The 23,823-nt window shown below is 42.3% G+C and overlaps 1 protein-coding gene across 1 annotated transcript in view; it reads left to right on the forward strand.

Moving 5' to 3' along the window:
- Window positions 1–23,823, forward strand: part of LOC109042988 (discoidin domain-containing receptor 2) — a 217,899-nt gene that overhangs the window by 62,459 nt on the left and 131,617 nt on the right. Inside the window, exons 2-3 of the mRNA XM_019059994.2 lie at window positions 3,866–3,971; window positions 23,359–23,590. Of these exons, the coding sequence (XP_018915539.2) occupies window positions 3,866–3,971; window positions 23,359–23,590 (338 nt within the window). The remainder of the gene's footprint in view (window positions 1–3,865; window positions 3,972–23,358; window positions 23,591–23,823) is intronic.

A 23,823-nucleotide genomic window follows, 5' to 3' on the forward strand; every position in this document is an offset into this window, starting at 1 on the left:
TACAGCTGTCATAAATTTCGTCCTGAATACGTGCTGAAGCTGGATCAAGTGTCTCCGCTGAAATTCACTGCCTCTGACAGGGCCGCCGCGGCCGTTTGATGTATTTTCGTCTCCGCTTTGAACTCCGCACAGGACGCGCAACCGCAAATCATCCCGCCTTAGTCGAAAGGAACCTATCACCGTTCCAATATTACGCATTCATTTTCAGTTGGACCTCGAGGCGAGTGTGTATGAGCCGTGCTAAGGAAAAACGCCGTATAAACCTTCAGGCGTCGCCGAATTTTCATTTATAAAACACGAATTTCCTGGTAAAAGGATATGTGTCCCATTAAGGAGGGTATTTTGGCCCTAACTTTGGTCGAAAATGGAAACAGCTTAGAATAATGTCATGTATGGTCAGATCGACTCTCACTCATCTACCCTGCGAAAACTTGTCCTTATTTGAGGTGTTTTTGAAAGATTTTTGCATGATTTACCAGCGCAAAGTTGTGAAGTTTTGCAGTTTTCTCGAATAATTATGCTCATTTTCGGTCCTAAATTAGATGTTTATGTATAGCACAAGCGACTATACCACTTTCATATTCGAATATTTTATTCTTTAGTACACCCATTACAATATATCTAAAGGAGAAAGTGGTAGTCGCTTGTGCTCATGCATAAACATCTAATTTAGGACCGAAAATGAGTAATTATTCGAGGAAACTGCAAAACTTCACAACTTTGCGCTGGTAAATCAGGCAAAAACTTTTCAAAAACAACTCAAATAAGGACAAGTTCTCACAGGGTAGATGATTAAGATTAGATTTGACTATACATGACATTATTCTAAGCTGTTTCAATTTTCGACCAAAGTTAGGGCCAAAATACCCTCCTTGATGGACACATCCCTCATGAATATTTTTCTTCCAATTTTTCGGATATTATTGTTCGCAGTTTCACCTGCGGGGCGATTATTGAAATGATATCGACTGTATGTCAGCGCTTTGTCGTGTCGCGCCATCGACTAAGCAATTGCTTAGTCGATGGCGCGACACGACAAAGCGCTGACATACAGTCGATATCATTTCAATAATCGCCCCGCTGAAGTTCCTGAAAATTTCACCGAAGAATATTCATAACTTCCCTTAAAGATAAACATTTTATTGAAGGAAATTTGGCAACTCCCGAATGTTCATACGGCGTTCTTCCTTAGCACGGCAGTATACGAGCACGCCGGAGATCGGCTGAAATTTGACTTGTTTCCTTTGGCTCGAATGTTTGCGGCCGTGCGCTCAACCCCATGAAATGTTTTCTTTCGCTATGAATCACTTTCGATGAATTAATGTTTGGACTTCAATGACGCGCGATGACAGGAGTATAAGGGAGAAAAAACGTCCGCTAAAACTTGCATCGGGAACACCTCTGCTGGAAAGGGTATTTAATTTCAAAATTCTCTCTACAGTGGAGAGAAAATGCTCGGTTATAAACTGAGCTTTACGTTTAACGCGCTGAACTATTTGCGTAACAAACGACCTTTTTTGCTTCATGAAGTGGTAAGAAGCTAAAACTAAATTAAACGCATATGGATGCGCAATGAATTTTTTTCTTTCTTTTTTGGTTAATGAACACTGACTTGGTTGCAATTATTACAAAATGTCACTAGGTATTTGTTAGCTCAAAATGTACGCAAATGATCTTACACTTTTGAAAATACTTAAAATGTTTATTGGATGACAAAGGTGTATATATCGATCTAAAACCTATTGATTTTCTCGAATAAACTGTGTTTATATACATCACAACATGATATGTGAATCTAGAAGGTCAATAAACCGAGTGTTGACCTACACGTGTCAACCGAGTTTATGAGAGACATCAATATTAACCCACCATACGATCAGGAACCAGTTTTCCCAACCTGGTGAGATAAGTAAGTTTTTTCGCAGTTTTCTCGCTGTATTATTGTTTTCATGGTCTCGAGAGTTCGGAAAAAAATACCTTCGTCTCGCCGTAAAGAGACCCACCGTCGAGAAATCAAACTGCGCTAATGTCATGAACCCGTGGTGCCTCCAGCCTCCCGCAGCGATCAGCTGTGGAAGTTGTAAAATTATGGGAAGCAGTCGTATGGAATTTGAGCTGATCGGGAGACGCGCTGAAAGATCGGAAAGTAGGTGAATACACGCTCACTGTGTTGCCGAGTGTAAAGTTCTTCAAACGTGATGCATTGGTAGTGGATGAATCAGACTCAAATGTTCGAGTCTTTGCGGTCGGGACTATTTTTTATTAATATTTTCCCCGAAGTCTGTCGTAATTTATAATATCAAGAAGATATTAATGGGCTATTCGTCGTTTTCTTCACTCAGGAACGTAAATGCATTTTAATCTTTCAAAATGTCGTCCTCAATATGTCCACTTTTACCAAGAGGATCTGGGCATTTCTCATCTAAAATTACAGTGATTTTTCCTGATTTCATGCAAGAATCGACAAATATAGGTTCCATTGCCTCTTGATGCTACCACGCGAGAAAAAAACCTCGTGCGTGGGTACCCGAAGTTTACGTCCATAGGATCTCTGAAGTTTCATTTGAGCATCTGAACACTTCCAGGTCTAGCTGCTGAGTTTGGATCACACATCTGAAACTATCAGTTGTTAACTGGTACCTCAGAGTGAACACCGATGTTTTTCGATGTCAAGAGATACTTCAATTACGTCGATTTCTTCCTAGAACTGTAAATGCATTTTAATCTTTCAAAATGTCATCCCCAATATTCCACTTTTACCAAGAGGATCTGGGCATTTCTCATCTAAAATTGCATTGAATTTTTCCTGATTTCATGCAAAAATCAGACAAAATATTGGTTCCATTGCCTCTTGATGATAGGTGGAAACTTTTTCTTTCGGGGATTCAACACGTCCTAATGGACAATTATAAGAGAGCAGCAGTCATTACCCTTTTTTCAGCTGTTGAAGCACCTATAAGGTGGATCAAGAGCTTCGGGTAACGTAATGAGCCGAACAAGTTTGCCAAACTTCGATGTGTTTGCCAAACGAAGTACCCAACACGTTGTTCAACATCCACTTAGTACTTAAGTCAACAGTTGAATTTTGGGGCCCCGAGAGTAAAAGCTTCCACCATTGCCAAGATAACAATAGAGGGTCTCTCTTTGTCTCCAATACGCTCTTTATACAGGGTGTTCCAGGGTTAAAAGGCTAGACTGCAGGAGCAGAAACGCCCCAAAACCTCCTCTTCAAATTGAGGTTTCGACTTGTTTTCGATCATAAATGAATTCGGGCATAAAAGTACGGGGGAGTACAAATTTTCATGAGATTTGGTTCACATTGTCGCCAAAATTCAGGAAAAAACGATTTACTTTCCGAAATTTTTTTTTGAGGGGGGGGGGGGGCGTAGCTCCGACTGGGGGCACTTTGGGGAAAAACTTGATGCACAAAAAAGTATTTTTTTGACCTATAGAACACGCTCCTACAGTCCAGCCGTTTAACCCTGGATCACCCTCACTGAGAAAAGTTCTGTAAATCCGAACTAGTTAGGATCATATGGAACCACGATTTTGTTCGGTACACACGACCGAATTATTCGGTCTGCTCAGCCGAACTGTTCGGTCCACTGAACCGAACTGTAAGAATTTATTATGGTTCGGTCGCACAAACCGAACAATTCGGTTGAACAGACCGAATAATTCGGTTGTGTGTACCGAACAAAACCTGGTTCCATATGATCCTAACTAGTTTGGATGTACCGAACTTTTTTTTCAGTGCTGTGTACATGCTCTAATTTTCAGGATCCGAACTTCGCATGGAAAATTTTGTCTCGGCACGTTTTCCACATCCGCGAAAAAGACTAACACGAGATTTTTCTGTTGACAGTGCACTGCGGTTCACCGTTGGGGATGGAGTCGGGAGAGATCCGCGATCAAGATATAATGGCGAGCTCTTCCCACGATGCTAGCATGACAGGACCCCACCACGGCAGGTAAGCACCAGCACCTCGCACGCCGTATACCATTACACCGCGCACCACTCACCGCAAACTAATAAACACTCGACCTGCAGACGTGTCCTGCCTCGAGAATATCATATTAGATAAGAGGAAATTAGAAATTGCGCCCGGCACGTAATCAACGGCCCCTCAGCGCTGAGTTGGGGGCGTGCGGTTAAAAATACTGATAAAAATCTCATCCGGGGGCTTTTTTTCTGCCTCCGTCTCGTCAGGAGCCCTGGGGCCGCGTGAAACGCGATTGTTCCCGAATCGATTTTTCAAGGTGTCGGATGTAGCAGTGGCGTGGGGTGCTTTGCGATATATCGATTGATCTGCCATTTAATCCTATGAAAAAAGATCGATAAAGAGGGTGTTCGGAGCAAACACCTTAAATCGATTCTTCACCGTAGCTTCAAATGGGGACATATCGAAAATCGATCATTCTTGCCTTGCCACTGGTGTGTAGTGAGGCTCGATACACTGAAAACATTCGACTCTACCAACAAGCGTTGATTTATTCAATGAGTTTGGACGGCGTGAGTCTAGTGTGTTTCGAATTTCAAAATCAAGGATAACGATAGCCCAAGTGCGAAACCGCTTATCTTAATTGTGATGTTTCAAGATTTCCAGTCTTATTTTGTTTTTTCGAAGAGGAGCAAGCCAACTTTTTAGCTTGAAATTTTTTCAGAATTTTCTTCCAAAAAAAAAAAAAAAAAAAAAAAAAAAAAAAAAAAAAAAAAAAAAAAAAAATCAAGGAAGTTCTCATGAAATTACGTTGAATGGTTTTCCATACAAAAAATAAAGCACAGCAGGAAGTCTACAACGTTGCAAATAAAGATAAGTGGGTTCAAACTTTAGCTGACCTGTACCCAGTGGCGTGGCGTAATTTGCGATGTATCGATTATTATGCCATTTAAACCTATGGTAAAGAATCGATTATTAAGGTGTTCGCTGCGAACACCCTGTTTATTGATCATTTCCATAGGTTTGAATGACACAGCAATCGATGTATCGCAAAGCACGCCACGCCACTGCCTGCACCGTATATGAAACCATTGAAAAATATCTATTCGCGCTCAGTACAGTTCATGGCGATTCTCTCGCTAGTGAGACTGAGACTCAAGTACTTCGGGCTTAAAATAAGTTACATTTACAGAAGAAGACGTCATGCTTCAGCGTCTTGTTAAAAACATACATCAGATAAAAATCACACTTGGAACATTCGATTCATAACTTCGTTTATTTTTTCAAAGCCAAAATGCATCGTAAGTAGAACCGACAGCTTCCCTTCCTGCGGGCCGATTATTGAAATTTATAGACAAAGCTACAGACAAAGGAGACAAAAAAGATATGGAGAGATCCTATTGGTGAAAGCGGGTGGTTGCAATGGACAAAGGAGGTAGGTAATAGAGTAACTAACGGCAACCCATGAGATACCCGACAGTTAGTCTATCATTTTCTCCCTTTGTCTATAGAAACCACAAGTTACAACCAATAGGATCGCTCTATACTCACTACGTCCTCTTTGTCTATAGCTTTGTCCATCAATCTCAATAATCGGTCCGCTGTGTTGGAAATTTGTTCTCAAAGCAAACTCATAGAGAAAAAGAAGGAGGTGTTTGCATCTCGGGCAGCTTGGATTTTTTTGATGGCGTAGGTCGGTATGAACGAATTTTATCTTTGACTTTCTTTGAAATAATGTAGTTTATGGAAAAAAGTCATTCTACATAAAGTGTTTGAAATTATATCATGGGTTGATTTAAGCAAAAAAATTGGACATTATGGTCCGTCTTTCACATGCAAGAGGGTGACTAAAAAAAGGCCTGACTAGGAGTCCAAGGTGGACTTGATGGTTGAAAGGGTAGGACATGCAGGGCCGGATTTACTTACTTGCCGCCCATGGGCCGCCTGTATTTCGCCGCCCCCTTCTCATTCACTTTGAAACATCAATAAAAACCATCAAGTGAACGTTCCGGAGAGAGAAGGGTGCATAAGACGCGTTCACTTGTGTTGGACACATTTTTTGCGTATGCCCTGTCAACACTACTAGCAAAAGTTCACGGAACTTCGCGCGAAAGTTCAGTTCCGTAAACCTATCTCTGTGTGGACAAGGCCTTTCATTTGTAAGAAATGAACTAAAAAATTAAGAAAGAACAAACATAAATGTGGTTTAATAATTTTAACTTCCGCCGCCGTGCCGCGCTGACCACACTGTGTTTGGCGCAATGCGTGAGGTATTCACGTAGTCTTGTAGGCACTGTGCGTTTCACGCGCGCCGCGCCGACCGCTGTTGACCGTCCTGTGTTTGACGCAATGCGTGAAGTATTCATGCAGTCTCGTAGGCGCTAATATGTGTTACATGCCGACCGCCGCGCCGAGGGCTTCTCCTTTTCATCTCAAGTCCTCGTCATCATTTCTCTTTGCGCCGCGCCGCTCCAGGCCAAATTGCGTGTTTGGTTTCTCTCTTAACTCAACTAATTAAAGGTGCGCAGTCTTTTGTATCACCGAAATACGACAAAATTAGAAATTAATGAACTCTCAGGAAATGAGAGATTTTGTCACCTTTTCTTGTTTGTAATTTTATTCTGAATCCGATTTTTTTGTACCTGCATTTAAAAAAATTGCAAAATTTGCCGCCCCCAATTTTGCCGCCATGGGCCGCGGCCCATGTGGCCACCCCCTTAATCCGGCCCTGCAAGACTACTTCGAATTCCGGATTTTGCAGTCCAGGTTGTACCGACCTACGTCACGGGGTAAACAATTCTCAAGATGCAAACACCTCCTTTTTTTCTCCATGAAGCAAACTTGGATGATTTAAGAGTACCTTCTAAGTCTCTTTGATATTTTACTCATCTTTCAAGTAAATGTCTTCCTTGTTAACGTACAAGAGTGATTTCCTGGGCTGTTCTTTCACAACCTTGACCAGGAACAAATCAAGTAGTAAAACAGAAGTGTGGGTTAACTTTTATTGAAATCGGTCGGTATTAAACCTTAACACACTGAAAAAAAATTCTCGGCGTTTTTACCATGGTCCGTTGGTACCTTTACCATCTCACTTTTTTTACCAATTATTGGTAATTTTACCAAGACAGCTTACCTAAAGACCGGTATTTTTACTGTTTTTTTTTTCAGGTAAGATTACCTCTTTCATTGGTAATCAATTCCCGGTAACTTTGCCATTTTATCTCTGTAATTCTACCACGCTCGATAAAAAATATTGGCGTTTTTTACCAAGGTCCAGTGTATTTACCGAGAAAGTTCAATAATTTTACCGAGATTTCTCGGTAAAATTACCAATTCCATTGCCGGTAATTTTACCAAGGAAAAACTGGGATCAAATAGAACCCTGAATTCTTGGTAATTTTACCATTTTCTTAGTAAATACACCGAGATTTTTTTTCAGTGCACAGTCGGGCAGTTGCTGAAACCGATGCTGCACCGCATCACCTCTTGATCCATTCTGATCTCGGAGCGTGCATCCCTCCATTCCCTCCCCTAGCATCGCAAGCATCGCGCATTGGACGAATCTTGCATTTCGCTCGCAGCATCTTCGCAGGATCCGCGCCAGAGCGGGAGCGATTAGCGGATAGTTGGCGCGCGCGCCTTTTAATTGAATTTAAATTAGGCGTCGTAACTTGTCGGCTGTCGAACTTGCCACGACGCCGCACAATGGGGACTACTGACTGGGATTTTGAACCACGGAGGAAAATACTAAGATTCTAGAACTTCATCCTGCCGTAATAAAGAAAAATGCTGCATGACCATTCGAATGTTGCCAAATTTCCTCTCAGAAAATGTGTGTTTTTTTAAAAAAATTGAAATTCTTCCTTGAAATTTTCAGGCACTTGGGATCAAATTAAGATAGAAGAACTTCATCCTGCCGTATTAAAGAAAAATACTGCATGACCATTCGAAAGTTGCCAAATTTCCTCTCAGAAAATGTGTATTTTTTAAAAAAAAATATTGAAATTCTTCCTTGAAATTTTCAGACACTTGGGATCGAATGACGAAAGAAGTGCTCCGAAAAATCAGAGAAAAAATATTTACGAATTTTTCCAAATCCATGTTTTATTAAAGAAAATTTGGCTACGTCTAAAGGCTCATACGACGTTTTTCCTTAGCACGGCAGTATTAATCGGGGTACGGCGTGATCGACTGTTGTCTGATGGGGCCCCGACCATAATGAATAAAACGGCAATGGTTCAATCGCAATGCAGTCATGGATTTTTTTTTTTTTTTTTTTTTTTTTTTTTTTTTAAATCATTAAAACTCTCTGATTACCAAAATTGATGAAGTCAATCCAAACGCCAAGCTTTCTAAACCCACCAATGATGAGCTTAGAAAGTGCGATTCAAGGGATAGCAACTATAACGATTCAAGGGGGCACTTTTTGCATACCCTCGCAAATAAAGACAAACTGCACCTCGGAACTTCTATTATTAACTTGTAGGCGTAGAATTCAAAATGAAGCATAGGTGTATCTGTTAACGTGACTTTGAAGTCATGCGCAAGGTATTGAGCCCTGAAAAAGCAGTAAAAACTTTGAACAGGGCGTCAGGCGTCTACAAGTCCGGAATTTTCGGAAAGTCCGGCAACAGTACTGATTTTTTAAGGGCAGTCCGGGAGCACTGAAAAAGTGCGGAAATCCCGCAAGAAGGTCCGGAATTTTTGTTCACTTTTTTCATTTTTGGCGCAATTTGAGCAAGAAATTCAAATTGTTGGTCTGTTTCGAATTTTGTCGATTGGAGGTACTTAAAAAGTGCCGAATTTTTCCGCTGAGGAGGTACTGAATTTCATGGGAATGTACTGAAAAAGCACTGTAAAAATACTGACTTTTTGCCAGCCTGTTTTAATAGACAACCTCAAGAAAATCGACGCAAATTCTGTATGATCTTTAAGTATCTACCGAAAGTCCGCATTCCGCCAAGATCCGCGGAATAATCAGCATACGTACAAACTCTACGTATCGGGTAGAGTTTTCAATACGTCGACAGCGCTGAGGCTGCGTCCTAGATACGGACCTCTGTGCGGCGGCGTTACGGATGCTTGCGGCGTTGTTTCGCGGGGGATAAGAACGTTGTTTTACAAATGAGTGTGAGCCGACTGGGGTCGGAACATGTAGGTGTGCGAGACTGGAGTTGTAGCTCCGGGCATCCAACGTCGTTCGCTAACCGTACGTTCACGTGAGGGAGCTTTTCAGCCGACTCCACTGACAACCAACCAGGTAGTCCGTACTAATTTTAGTGGTAGCCGTTTTACATTGAACATTCATACGCTACCTCGGCAAAATATGATCAAATTCACATTGAAAATCTTTTATCAATAATTATTCCGTCCGTGATAGGGAGAAGCTGAGAGGTGTATCTACACAGAGAAAAAAACTTCGTGCGTGGGACCCGAAGTTTAGGTCATATGGATCTCTGAAGTTTTCGGATTTAGCATTCGAACACCTAAGGTCCAGCTGCTGAGGTTTGGGTCATACATCTGAAACTTCAATTCTTACGTCTGAAGTACTTCGGTTTTCACATCCGAAGAACTTCGGTTCTCTCATCCAAAAAACTTCGGTTCTCACATCTGAAGTACTTCAGATGTAAGAACTGAACTGTGATCCGAACCTCGACAGCTAGACCTTAAGTGTTCAGATGCTCAATCTGAAAACTTCAGAGATCCATATGACCTAAACTTCAGGTCCCACGCACGAGGTTTTTTTCTCCGTGTATTTTGGGGAGTATTGAGAAATAAGATCATTTTGTGATCTTGTGCATACACTCCAAATAATCTTAAAATTTTCTAGAGACATTTACTTCAGCAAGTTCGTTCGAAAAATTTGACTTCGAGATAATTGCGTAGGAGAGGGTAGGCCGAGGTATTGATAGTCTGGGCCCCTCGTGACCATATTCCCACCAAAAATACCTTTTGTCCTAAATATATGTAGTTGGTTGAGAGTGGTTATGTTGATTTTAGTTCCAATTGAGATAGCGGCGTAAAAAATGTTCTCCTAGTCTTCCTGCAACGGAGCTCAGGAATGACCACACTCGTTCTACTTATCTCTTTATATATATATAGGATGATTTGCAAAAGTCCTATATCACCAGCGCTAGGCTCCAGGCATCACCTCTCTAATTTTAGAGCAAAATGAAACGAAATTGACTTGAAACTTTTTGAGTGCTCCTAGGTCATAAGAAACGACTTTTGGAAAGCCTCAGAATCTTAAGGGTATCACTGTGAAAATGGGAAAGAAACCTGTGAAGAGGGCGGTGTGGGACTTTTGTATTACCCTGAATGTAGCTACACGGTCAGTAACCAATTCTATTTCTAACGAGATGCTCTATACTACCATAGACAAAAAAAGGCGGTGTTTGCATTTCGGGCATCTTAGATTCTTTGATGACGTAGGTCGGTATGGAAAATTTTTACAATTTATTTTCTTGGAAATGGTTTAGACTATGGAAAAAAGTCACACCATAGAAAGTGTTAGAAAATATATCATGAGTTGATTTAAGCAATAAAATCGAACGTCATGATCCATTTTTCATACTCCAAACTCAGGATTTTGCTAGGGAACCTGTACCGATCTACGTCACGGGGCAAACAATCCTCAAGATGCAAACACCTCCTTTTTCCTCTGTGCCATACTACTGTCTTTTCCACCAAGGCATCGCTCTAAACGTCTGCCGTGCTGAGGAAGAACGCCATATGAACATTCGAGAGTTGCCAAATTTCCCCGAATAAAACATGTATTTTTGAAGAAAGTTACGCATCTTTCTCATCGAGATTTTCAGACTTTTCAGATAAAATTACGAACAAAATCCTCTGAAAAATCGAAGAAATAATATTCACAAATTTTCCTGAAAACTAGTGATTTGTCGAAGGAAATTTGACAACGCCTGAAGGCTCATACGGCGTTTTTCCTTCGCACGGCAGTGTTCTCGAGCGACATCAATTCTGCGACGAGGGGTCCTCGAGAGCGAATCGACCGTAGACAGAGGGCGAAGGTGCATGCGGCTATAAAAGCACATGCACTTGGGTTAATGAATCTGTGCTAAGAGCCCGATTGGCCCGGCGGGGGAGGGGGTGGCGGGGAGAGGGGTGGAGGGGGGGCTGAGATAGCGGCGAAGTGGCGGTGGCGTCCATAATTTGCCGATTGAAAGTTAATCTGCCGAATCGCGGTCTCGCGGTGTATTTTCATGAGAGCGCTGGGTGGGTCGACGCTCGTGTCATTACGAGGATCGATTAATTGACATTAGCGGGCTTGTCGGACTGCGGGAGTGCAGGGATCTCGGGGGGATTTGCGTTGCGGGATTCGGGGCGGACGGGGTTTATTTATCGGGCGATGTGACGGGCATGGATTTCGGCCCAGCTCCTTGTTGCCGATTTCGTGGGTGGTTAACTTCGTCGTTTTTGTGCTCCTCCGCACGAAAAAAAAAATGAGGGGCTTGGGGGACAAGACTGTCGTGCTAAGGGAGAACGACGTGGAAGCACCCAGATGTTACTATTTTTACCTTGACAAATCATGAGTTATCGGGAAAATTTGTGCAAATTTTTGCCCTGATTTTCCAGAGAATTTCTTTCAGAACGGACCACTAGACATGATACGAATTTAAGCAATCTGATACATGATTCTTAACCAGAATTTCACGTAAAACACGATTCGCAAAACGAAAATTACTGAAATCAACTCCTAACAGAGATATGAACGTTTTTATTTCACATTGATTACGAGGAATTTGAACTGCCCGCTCACAAGAAACTCAAAGCTCTACGTGAGTCAAATCGCGCTCTACAACGGTTTCAGCAAGCTCCTCAATCGAGCAATGTTCATTTTCCACCATGTGTTGTTCAAAATATAAGCAATTTGCGATAGCTGAGCCAAAGCGTCAAGATCGAGTCGGCCAGATTTTTATATTGCAGAGACTATTATAATAAAGATTGGCGCGCGATGTGAATCACGTAGAGCATTGAGTTTGCATGAGCGGATGGTTTGAATACACGCATCAAGAATCATTAAATATCTTCGCACGGGGTTAATTTCGGTAAGTTTCGTTGTACGCATCGTGTTTTACGTGAAATTTTGTCTAAAAAACATATATCAGAATGCTGAAATTCATACTTTGTCTAAAGTACCTGAAAATTTGAAGGAAAAATATTCACAACATCCTTCAAAAATACATATTTTCTGAGAGGAAATTTGGCAACATCTGAATGCTCATATATAGTTTTTACTTAGCACGGCAGAGGGCCGAACAAAGTGCATAAGTACAGTTTTTGAAAAAATTGAGATATTAATAATTCCAACTTAAACCAATCTTAAAAATCATTCTGTGACATTTTGATTAATTTCCAAATCATTGATTATTATTAATTATGATCCTTAAGTTCCTTTCAGCATACATACGCCCAGTTATGACAAGGATCACTGGGAAAAATAAACGCATTGGATCTAGAGTCCAGACTCTTAAAAACATCGACAAGAAAAAGTATACTCTTGATTCAATCAGAATCTAGCTTAAATCAAGAACCAAGCCTCTTAATTTAAGCGGATTTCGTTTTGATTCAAGCAAAAATCCGGTTGAATCAAGAGTATTTTTTCTTGTCAATGTTTTCAAGAGTCTGGACTCTAGATCCAATGTGTTTTTTTCCAGTGATTCTTGTAATGATACCGAGGTATTTGTTAGTGAATCCCGAGAGTTGGCCAATTTTAAAAGGCATGAATACAGCCCTATGTTGCAGCAGCGGCCCAGCTTTTTCATCTGCTTTTTAAAGAGCTAAAGATTTGGAAGAGCGAGAGAACATTAGCTTCCGTCGTCTCTTTTGTCGCCGGTTTCCCTCAGTCACCATTCCGCGCGAGAGTGATAAGAGTGCTACTTGCCCCTCGGAAATTAAAAGGGGAAAAGGGCTGACGGATTCGCGATTTTTAACGAATGCATACAGCCTCTCCATTAAACCTAGAATCACTCTCTCAGAAAGTGTCTCGCTGTGAGTGCTCAAGGAGTTCAAGAGTTTGAGCTCCCGGGATACTTAGCAGTGGCGTGGCGTGAATTGCGATTTATCGATTGTTATGCCATTTAAACCTATGACCTAAAGAATCAATTATGAAGGTGTTCGCTGCGAACACCCTGTTTATCGATACTTTTCCATAGGTTAAATGGCAAAACAATCGATAAATCGCAATTCACGCCACGTCACTGATACTTAGAAAACGGGACTTAGAAGTGTTCGAGTGAATCACGAATGGGTCGGTTATTGTTAAAACGTAGCATGTCCGGTTTCTATGAGTTCGAAAATCTGTATAAGAATGCTCGAATCGTAGACACTTTTCAGTCGAAGGAATGCGCTAAGGTTTAATACCGATCCCGATTCCAATTGAGAGCAAAGTTAACCCACAGTTCTGCTGTGCTTTCTGATTTGTTCCTGATCAAGGTTGTGAATGAAAAGACCAGGGAAACGTGCTTGTGGATCAACAAATCAGGCATTTAGTTGAAAGATGATTGAAATCTCAAAGAAACTGTGAAAATGCCCTTAAATCATTTGAAATTGCCTTGAAAAAGTAGCATTTTCAACACAGGCTGGGTATAGTTTTCGGCTATACTTACAACATGAAGTGGCAGTGAAACAATAAGCCTAAGTAGACCACATTTTGACAACCATACAATTTCAGGCTTATTCTAGAAACTTCGTTTCCCTTAGTTTAACGGATTAGCCAAAAGTCGTATTCTCTTATTGCAAAATGTGGTCCAATTATGAATCGTATCCTCCTGGTGTTAGTGTAGGTTTTTAACAATTTTGGTGCCCTCTTGTTAAGTAACGAATACGTCGTGTAGAAAATATTTAAAATCGCAGATTTTCTCACAAACCAAATAATTGCACAGTCTCTATTTCTCTAGATTCTCTTTCACATACTGAAAAGAGGACGCCGGCCGTGGAAGCCGGACTTACGGGCTATTCGGACGTACCGTTTTTGTTCTTGGCTGAAAGGCCGATAGTTCCAGGCGTGGCACCCGAGGCAGTTAAAACTGTACGGCTCCAGCATCCGGAACTTTCGGCCTCTGAGCCAGGAATGGACGGTATGTCTATGAAGCCTGTAACTTTTTTTAGTGCTAAAACAGCCTACGTTACGATCCAGCAGGCTGAAGGGACGCCAGGAGAAATAACTGTAACCATCTCATCATACCTCACTCGTTTCGAATTTATTAATAATCCCAACCTGGACGAGATGAGAGAGGGGGGCTCCGTCTCCACTCTCCTTTGTCCGACACCATTAATCTCTCGAGAGGCAAACAAAACAATCGACCGCGAGCTTTCGACTAGACAGCGGTCGGGCCCGAACGCGAAACGCGAAACAGGTCGGGGCTTTTTTCTCTGCGCATAAGCTCCGCTTTCATGGTTGTTAGTCATAATTAACATTCGTTTTCTTAACCTCTCCAGCTCCGACTTGAGGCCGCTGCAGTCTCGTTACCCCTGCCCCCCCCCGCCCCCTCCCTTTCGAGCCCGGCCCCTCGTAACCGTGAACGAGGCATCGCTTGAGACCGCTAATCATCCCTGAAATTGACGCTGCCGCCGACTCGGCCGACGGAGGGGTGGAGGGGGAAAAATTATAAGCTCTGCGATTCCGCGCTGGCTCTTATCAGTGCGATCTGTAGCTTTTGCCCCGCTCAAAGGACCCTCCGCTGATTGTGGGCGGCCGGGGATGCGGCCGCGACGATGCGTCCGGGGCCGCGAAACGCTGACCTGCACGTCGCTTGACGTTTCCGCGAGGAGAGTTTTTTTTTTGCGGCGCTGAGGAGCTGATGATTTACCGGTGATGTGGAGGTTGGTAACGTGATCGCAGAAAAGAAAGTGTGCGTGGAAAAGAGAATAGGATTACAGGGTCTCCGGCATTCACTAAAACCTGGAAATTTAGGAATGGAGAATTTGCACGCAATTTTTTTATTGCTTCATCTGAAAGTGCCTAATGAGCTGAGTTCGCAATATTTTTCATAATTTTTTTCTGACATGGGAAATTGGAGAAAAATTGATTTAAAAGTGAGAAAATGCGCCGCCTTGTGACGTCATCTGGCGGCATTTCCCATTTAAACACATGTATTTTAGCAGAATCGGTTATTTTGTTATATCTCCTCTAATAATCGCTCAATTTATGAATCAAGGGTATCTTCGTGTTCAGTTCACTCAGAGGATTCCACTTAAACAGGAAATTCATCAAATTTCAGACCCTTGCAAATTCTCCATTCACGGCAAACTGCAAAAGTCAGGAAAAGTCGAGAATTCATGGAAAACTGCAGAAGTCAGGGAATTCATGGGGAAAGTCACATTTTTTTTTTTTTTCCCACTTCAAATATCCCACGAGGGATAACCCCAAGCTTTACCGTTCCTAGAGCGCCATCCCCCTCCGTCCCTAATCAAGCCAGCCCCAGGTAAGCGTTGATTGAGGGCACTAAATTCGGGTCACCTGACCGGGAATCGAACCTGGGACCTCCCGATAAAAGAGCGAGCGCTACTACCACTACACTGCAGGAGGACGACAAAGACCGAATTCGCAAGAAACGACAGGATATTTCACGGAAAAAGTTTATAGCCGAAGTCAGCACAATTACAGGGAAACGAATTTAAATGGAAGTTTTGTTTGAAGGCTTGGGAAAATCAGGGAGTTTAAACATTTATGAGCTAGGAGAAGCAAAAAAAGACACCGAAAAGTCAGGGAATCAAAAAATGAAGAAATTATGGCAACCCTGGCTTTATCGTCTTCCGGCTGATTTTTTGTCGATTTGGTTGTTTTCTTTGGATGAACTTTACATGGACATTTACAAACTGCTTTAGTCTTTACAAATTTTTTTATCATTAAGTAATCAAATATGATTATTAGTTCCTTAAGATTTTAGAACGCTGAATGGTTTCACTTATTTTGCTATAGTCGTCGTTTTGGTTAAAATAACAAAATTCCGTCGTTCCCTAGACAAAAGAACGTACACTGGGAAAAAAACACATTGGATCTAGAGTCCAGACTCTTAAAAACATCGACAAGAAAAAGTACTCTTGATTCAATCAGATTTAGCTTAAATCAAGAACCAAGCCTCTTAATTTGAGCGGATTTCCTTTTGATTTAAGCTTAAATCTGATTGAATCAAGAGTCCTTTTTCTTGTCAATGTTTTCGAGAGTCTGGACTCTAGATCCAATGTGTTTTTTCTTCGAGTACCTTATTCCGAGTTACCTTCGTGTCTTAGCTATTAATGAGATGACGGGTTTTCAGCGTATCTGACTTTTACTACACTTAATTTCCCTCTCAGTGTATGAGAATGTCTCTATCCGCGCTAATCTCACCGCAAAATAGCGCCGTGCATAATGAACGTTCGCGGAGACTCAGGTGAGACTGCATTTTAAAATGCGGGGTCCCCGCCGGAAGGATGAGTAAAATGTGGCAAAGAACCTCCCCTTAATCCAAGGATCAGCTCCTGCGCTGCCCTCGGAGACTTCATAAACAAGGCGAAACAATGGCAAGTTTTTCTCTCACCAAACTTTTTTTCTTCGTTCCCCTGACGATGTTTTGCGCCTCGCGATGCAAGGCATGCCGTGCGGGAGGACGGACGTCGCTGTTGCCAGATTATGCTAAAAATCTCCACTTTTCTTATTTAAAATACCACATTTTACTGCATAATCTGGCATCTTCGACGGACGTGGCATCCTCATAATTAATGGAGCCCCTCGCAACTTCCTCCAATTAACTTTCAAACTTTACTTACCTCTGTCCCGCCTCGCGGTACTGCCGTGCTAAGGAAGAACGTCGTATGAACATTCGAGAGTTGCCAAATTTCCCTTGATAAAATATGTATTTTTGACGGCATTCTTGGATATTTTTCCTTGAAATGTTTCTGATATTTTAGATTAAATTGCGTACGAAATTGTCTGGAAATTTTGGAAAATAATATTCACAATTTTCCCAGTAAATTCGGTTTTTATCGAAGGAAACTTGGCAACGTCTGAAGGCTCATACGGCGTTCTTCCTTAGCACGGCAGAGTAGCTCCGGGATCAGACGTAAGAGAGTGACTAAAAAAAGGCCTGGCTAAGAGTCCAAGGTGGACTTGATGGTTGAAAGGGTAGGACATGCAGGGCCGGATTTACTTACTTGCCGCCCATGGGCCGCCTGTACTTTGCCGCCCCCTTCTCATACAATTTGAAACATCAATAAAAACAATCAAGTGAACGTGCCGGAGGGGGAGGGGTTCATAAGACGCGTTTACTCGTGTTGGACACATTTTTTGCGAGAGCCCTGTCAACACTATACTAGCAAAAGTTCACGGAACTTGGCGCGAAAGTTAAGTTCCGTAAACCTATCTCTGTGGACAAGGCCTTACATCTATATGAAATGAACGAAAAAATTATGAAATAACAAATATAAATGTGGTTTAATAATTTTAACTTCCGCCGCCGCGCCGCGCTGACCGTACTATGTTTGGCGCAATGCGTAAAGTATTCCTACAGTCTTGTATGCGCTGTGCGTTTCACGCCGACCGCTGCTGCACGCACTGTATTTGACGCAATGCATGAAGTATTCATGCAGTCTTGTAGGCGCTATGCGTTTCACGCCGCCCGCTGCTGACCGCAGCGACCGCACTGTCTTTGACACGAAGTCGCGTCGTTTGTCTGCGTGAAGTATTCATGCAGTCTTGTAGGCGCTAATATGTGTTACATGCCGACCGCCACACCGAGGGCTACTCCTTTTCATCTAAAGTCCTCGTCATCATTGCTCTCTGCGCCACGCCGCGCGTTCCAGGCCAAATTCCGTGTTCGGTTTCTCTCATAGTCTTAAATGGACTAATGAAAGGTGCTGTCTATTGTATAATTTTTTTTCTGATTCCGATTTTTCTTTATAGCAGCTACATTAAAAAAATTGCAAAGTTTGCCGCCCCCTAAATTTCCCGCCATGGGCCGCGGCCCATGAAGCCACCCCCTAAATCCGGCCCTGAGGACATGCGATTGATCGCAGCTAGTTTCGAGGGAAAGCCAAAATAGAGTCTGGTGGTCAAATTGTCATTTTTTAAACGAAACAGCGTGGCTATAGTTTAATGTTGCAAAATTTTTACTTGAGATTTGTAATTTTATCTTCAAAAAAAAACTGTAATGTGTGTATCATTAAACTTTGCATACTCGTCAATTGTCTTCTGATAATTGTCAAAATTTCAGTGCATTTTTTATAGAAATTTTAATCTTATTCTTCTACATAAAAATGAATTGCATTAGTCAATTTTTACACCTTAGAATTAAGCTAAGTTCCTTTGTTTAGAAGAGGACCCTTCATGTTTAATTATATTTATAATGTACTCTCGTTTCTCAAAATTTTAACTAATTCATGTTATACTAGGCTAGTACTTGCACATATCCCCATTAAATTTCAGGATCATTCTTGGATGCTAAGTAAATAAGTTAATGCTTGCGTTCACACAAATATGTAATCTGCAGTCGGAAATTACGTGACCTGCATGAAAGTTGTCTCTAATAATTTTCCTAAGTATGAAAGTTGATGTAAGACACAGTCGTTTTGATCACCTCACTAACGAAATTTTACGTCAAATGACTTTCTTCATACGCGACTAGCTAAGCCTCTTGTAAACGCTTTAACTTCAAGCTCCGCAAACACGGACATTTTTCGTGACTCCCTCCTATTTCACTGAAATGTACCATGAACCATTACCCGAAGTGTTTTTCACGCTGTCGAGTATCAGTTTGATCTACGCATTTATTAAATTATTTACACAAATCTCCACACATATAACTGGCCACTTTAGAATAATAAGACCGAGCTCTGTGACCACGAGCGGTCACAAATCGTCAAACCCTCACGAAAATACGTAACTCCATTCCAAGGTTGCCAGATTGACTCAAACAATGAATTAATTTGACAAAAATGTACGAGATGTACAATTTTTATCAAAATTTTTCCTGATTTTAGCATGAAATCTGAGGGAAAATCAGTGAAATTTTCAGTTAGAAATTCCCAAGATTCCCCTGGTTAATACGCAATTACGAAGGAAATTTGGCAACATTGAAGTGGAGTTACGTTCTTTCGTTAGAGAAACGACGAAATAACGAGTCACGCACGCGGTGACGTCATCACGCATGCGTAGGATCATGCGACTTGACAGTCGCTTCAAAATTGGACGACCCCCGAGCTCATTAAGTTTTTGTTTTATGTGTCCACCAAAAATTATCAAGATGACGGAGTGGAGATCATGATGCAGGTGTAGCGGTACAGACGGATTCTTTTTTGTATCTCGCTCCTACGTGAGAGAAAGGGAGAAATTAAAGTCCTGCCGAGATCCGGACCAGTTTTCCGTGCTTTTATGGCGGTGCGTGGTTTCTGTGGCTAACGATCCCGTATTTTCAGTACTTGACGTTGGTGCATTCATCTCACGAGCTGTTGGATCGACGTTACAAAGATGAACCAACTGTGTGAATACGTGGTATGAAAGCACCAAATCGCGTGGAGAAATGAATTGCAGATATGTTGTTTCTGAAATGAGTCCGACAAGTTGGCTCATTTCTACCTAACTCTAGCCACTTTGTAAAGTATTCAGCATGTATAGTGCCTGCCGCAAAAACTGCCATGAACACGGAGAAAAAAACTTCGTGAATGGGACCCGAAGTTGAGGGCATATATGGATCTCTGAAGTTTTCGGATCACGCATCCAAAAACTTGAGGTCCAATCGCCGAAGTTCGGGTCAGACATCTGAAACTCTCGGTATGTACCGGAGTACTTCAGATGTGTGACCTGAACCCTTCGGTACATACCAAAGTACCAAAGTACTTCAAAAGTCTGACCCGAACTTCGGCAATTGGACCTCATGTTTTCGGATGCGTGATCCGAAAACTTCGGAGATCTATATGACCTCAACTTCGGGTCCCATGCACGAAGTTTTTTTCTCCGTGAATAAGCTTCCTTGCGAATTGTTGCGATTATACGTTTTTGAAAAGTGCCAGACTCACTGTATATGCAATTGACACACTTCATCGAGATCCAGTAGTCTGGTTAAAGAACAAATATCCTTGATGCACGCGGTTACAATTGGAAAAGGAATTGCACCAACTATGATAATTGAACTTTCATTGCCGTTCATGGGGTGATTCCACTTAATTTATCTCCTCTTTCGGTCAAGGAGACCCCTTCCTCCTCCTCCTCCCCCCTTCTCCTGCGACCGCGGTACACTCATCTCATGCGTTCAAAGTTCTCCTTCGCTCCTTAAATGAAGTGTATTGCACCACTATCCGGAATAACTTACTAAGATCCATGGTCGTATTCACTAATTTTCTCTGAACAACCAAATGTAATTCCTAGTAAATAGTAAATGGCCCGTATAAAGTGTGTGCGGAATACGTTATCTCAAGGGCGGTCTGGCCGGGGGTGCCAGGATGCTTAAGCACGCCAAAAGTTCTGAAAAATGGCTCAGGAGCCCCATCAGGACACCTTTAGGAGCCTCCAAAACTTGAAAAACGCACGTAAAGGAAGACGGTGGCGTGGCGAGGAATTCTTTGAGGGTGGGGGGGGGGGGGTCATTCAAAAACATGCCGGTAAATTTACATGATTTTGAGTACGCCCCTGATAATATTTTATGTCTGCCCTCGAAAAGTAAGAAAAAAGGTACGATTAACGAAGGTAGGGGGGGCGGTCCAGACTTCTAGCCCCCCCCCTCGTTTACGCCACTGAAGGAAGATTTTAGTTTCGGGGCCGTCCCTAAATCACGTAACTAACCTATTACTAGAGGGAGGGGGGTCGAGGAGAGCGTTACGCCATTTTGTTTTTACGTGTTAAATGATAGGGACCTACCTCACAATTTCACAAACGCGTGAGAAAGGGAGTGGGGGGTGGGAGTACAAAATGCCAGAAAAGTGCGCGTTGCGTAATTTAAAGACGGTCCCATAGTTAGAAGGGCCTCCATCCAAGAAACGAGGCCCCGAAACGTATCACCACTCCATGAATTTTCGAGCCAGACCGACACTGCCTCCGTATTCATCACGATTAAAAAGGCGTTGATCCCTCATTCCGCGCTCCAGCGAAGACCCCACTCAGTTCCCGAGAAGCATCAATTAAAAATCCCTCGAAATACTCCACATTCCGAAGCCACATACCGAATCTTTCCAGCGTGGAATCGATGAGCGATGAATAAAAAAATATGTAACAAGCGACAAGCGTCAGGCTCTTGGCAGAGCCGGGGAGCAGAGCCCGACAACATCGGGATAAGTAGCAAGTTCAGGACCCGCCGCGGTCGGTCGCCGGGAGAGGGGGTGAGAGAGGGGTGGGGGAGGGGGATGGAGGTGGCCCTAATTGACAATTTACATGGCGGGGGTGACTCGGAAGTTTCCAAGACGGTAGCCGTGGCCCGGGCGAGGGGGACTGCTCCCGGAGACGTCAGTGGCGTGGCGTGCTTTGCGATATATCGATTTTTATGCCATTTAAACCTATGGAAAAGGATCGATAAACTGGGTGTTCGCAGCGAACACCTTAATAATCGATTCTTTACCATAGGTTTAAATTACATACCAATCGATTTATCGCAATTCTCGCCACGCCACTGGACTGCTCCCGACGACGTAGCCTACCGACGGGAACTTTTCTGGATCTAGTCCAACTCGCAACAAGCACTTGCCGTCCGACTTTTAATTTGTTTATTTGTGTTTATTAACTTTTACCCCTCCCTCCCTCCGGTCATCCCCCTCCGGGGTTGGGTCGCGGTTGTGCAGCGGGATTTTTCTCGTAGCGGGTTTGTCACCTGGTCGTTTAGCCACGAGGCAAGGAGACGGGAACCTGGATGAAAGGAGGGTTAGGGGAGGGGAAGAAAGTTTGGGAGAAGAAAGAGAAAAAAAGAAGAAGGAGAAAGAGAAGAGAATGACAAGATAATAGAGAGACGAGTCTTGATTCAATCTAGATGAATTATGCAAGATTTAGGAGCAGATGAATTATAAGTGGCGGAGATCAGAAAGTGTCATTTGTCTCATGATCTGTGGGAAGATCGATTCCAATGACGATTGGGGGTCGCAGAGCGCTCTAGTTCGCTGAGGTAGCGGCTTGATAAATACATGGGTTTTAAGTTAGGTTTAAACTAAGAGAAATAACACTATTTTTGACTTTTTGGTACATGCGAGGCAATATTTATCTCTGTTCGTCAAATTTTCAAAAAACTGTGGCTTCGAAGCAAAGTTTTTCATATGTATCCAAAAGAAACGTACTCTGCTTAGATTTTCGGTAACTCCAACGTCTTTTGTGAAATTTTGGGTAAACTTACCGAAATAAAATGACGCTGTAAAAACCTCATATATTGATTTGGATTTATTAACTTTTCCCTGTATCCGTTTCCCTTCACAGGGGGACTGGGGATTGGGAGTCGTGGTTTCTGCAGTGGGGTTTTTCATGTACCGGGTTTCCACCTGGTCGTTCAGGCACAAGAAAAGAGACAGCACCCGCGGCCTACACCCTGGAGGAAGAGATGGATACGGGAGGGGGATAAATGAGGAATGAGGAAAAAGATAGAGGAAAAGAGAGGAGGGAAAAGAAAAGAGAAGGGAATGACAAGATAATAGAGAGAGGTGTCTTGATTCAATCGGAATGAATTATGCAAGGCTTAGAAGCAGACGCATCCAAGGGAAAGCTCAGCAGTATTTGTAGTCTCGTGTTTTGCCAGTCAACTTTTATCTCTGCTCGCCAAATTCTCAGCGCTGAAAGCTGTGAAGGAAAGCTTCTTGGATGGATCCAAAAAAAATATCATTGTATTACATCCTAACGGAATATCTCTCACTAGATTTCGAAATCAACTATAGGAAGTTTGTAAGGGTTCACAAGATTGGAATTACACTGCCCACGCCTTATCAAAGAATATTGATGTTGACAATGTGGATATTTTGGCACAAGAAATCTCCGATAATTGTCAAACCAAACTGAAACTGTTACAGTTAATGCAGTTTAGAAAACTTGACGTGGAGAAAGAACCATTTTTTGTTCTGGTTCACCATGTTCGAGTTCCAAAATTTTCTGATAAATAGTCAAGTTTTCCACCTCTTTTTTGGCACACGGTTCTTTTCTCTACTTTTTTTTTACAACAAAAAACTATACTCCGCTTATCCTATGATTAATTCTGTAACAGTCAATGACTATAACAAACGATTAAGTCTCATCGGCATCATCAAAATGTGAGCTGTCGAGTCCATCTCGACGACTTTCCATCAAAGATTTTCTTTCAAAAGGTGTTTTTGTGCAAACTTGAAACTACAATTTTGCTCGGTATTATTTGGTAATGACAATTTTTCTCTCATGAGTCTTACTCGCCATCTTTGCGTATGCTAATTAAAAGTTTTAACACTCTAATGTTTTGTTTTTCTTTTCTTTTTTCAATTTCAGATTGCGCCACGAAAAGTTAGGAGGGGCGTGGTGTCCGAAAAACGTCGTGACGAAAACCGCCCACGAGTACTTGGAGATCAACTTGAACAGCCTGCACATAATCTCCGGGACTCGAACCCAGGGCCGCTACGCCAACGGGCAGGGCCAGGAATACGCGGAGGAATTCATGATCGAATACTGGAGACCTGGCTTCACGTCTTGGGTCCGATGGAAAAACAGGAACGGAAAACATGTAAGTGTTGACTTAATTATTGAAACATGTTCACTATTTTTAGGGCGCACTTGAACAGCATTGGATAAGGTGGAGATTTGTGGAGAATTGCCCTTTTTCGAGGATTCGTTTCGCAGTTACTACGTTGTGAACTTAAGACCTAAAGATTAGAGTTTACTAATACTGCTATCATGACTAAGAAAATTTTAAAAAAAAGTATGGAAGAGAAGAAGAAGAGACGGAATATTTAAGTA

Source organism: Bemisia tabaci, chromosome 6 (assembly GCF_918797505.1).
Source record: "Bemisia tabaci chromosome 6, PGI_BMITA_v3".
NCBI classification, from domain to species: domain Eukaryota; kingdom Metazoa; phylum Arthropoda; class Insecta; order Hemiptera; family Aleyrodidae; genus Bemisia; species Bemisia tabaci.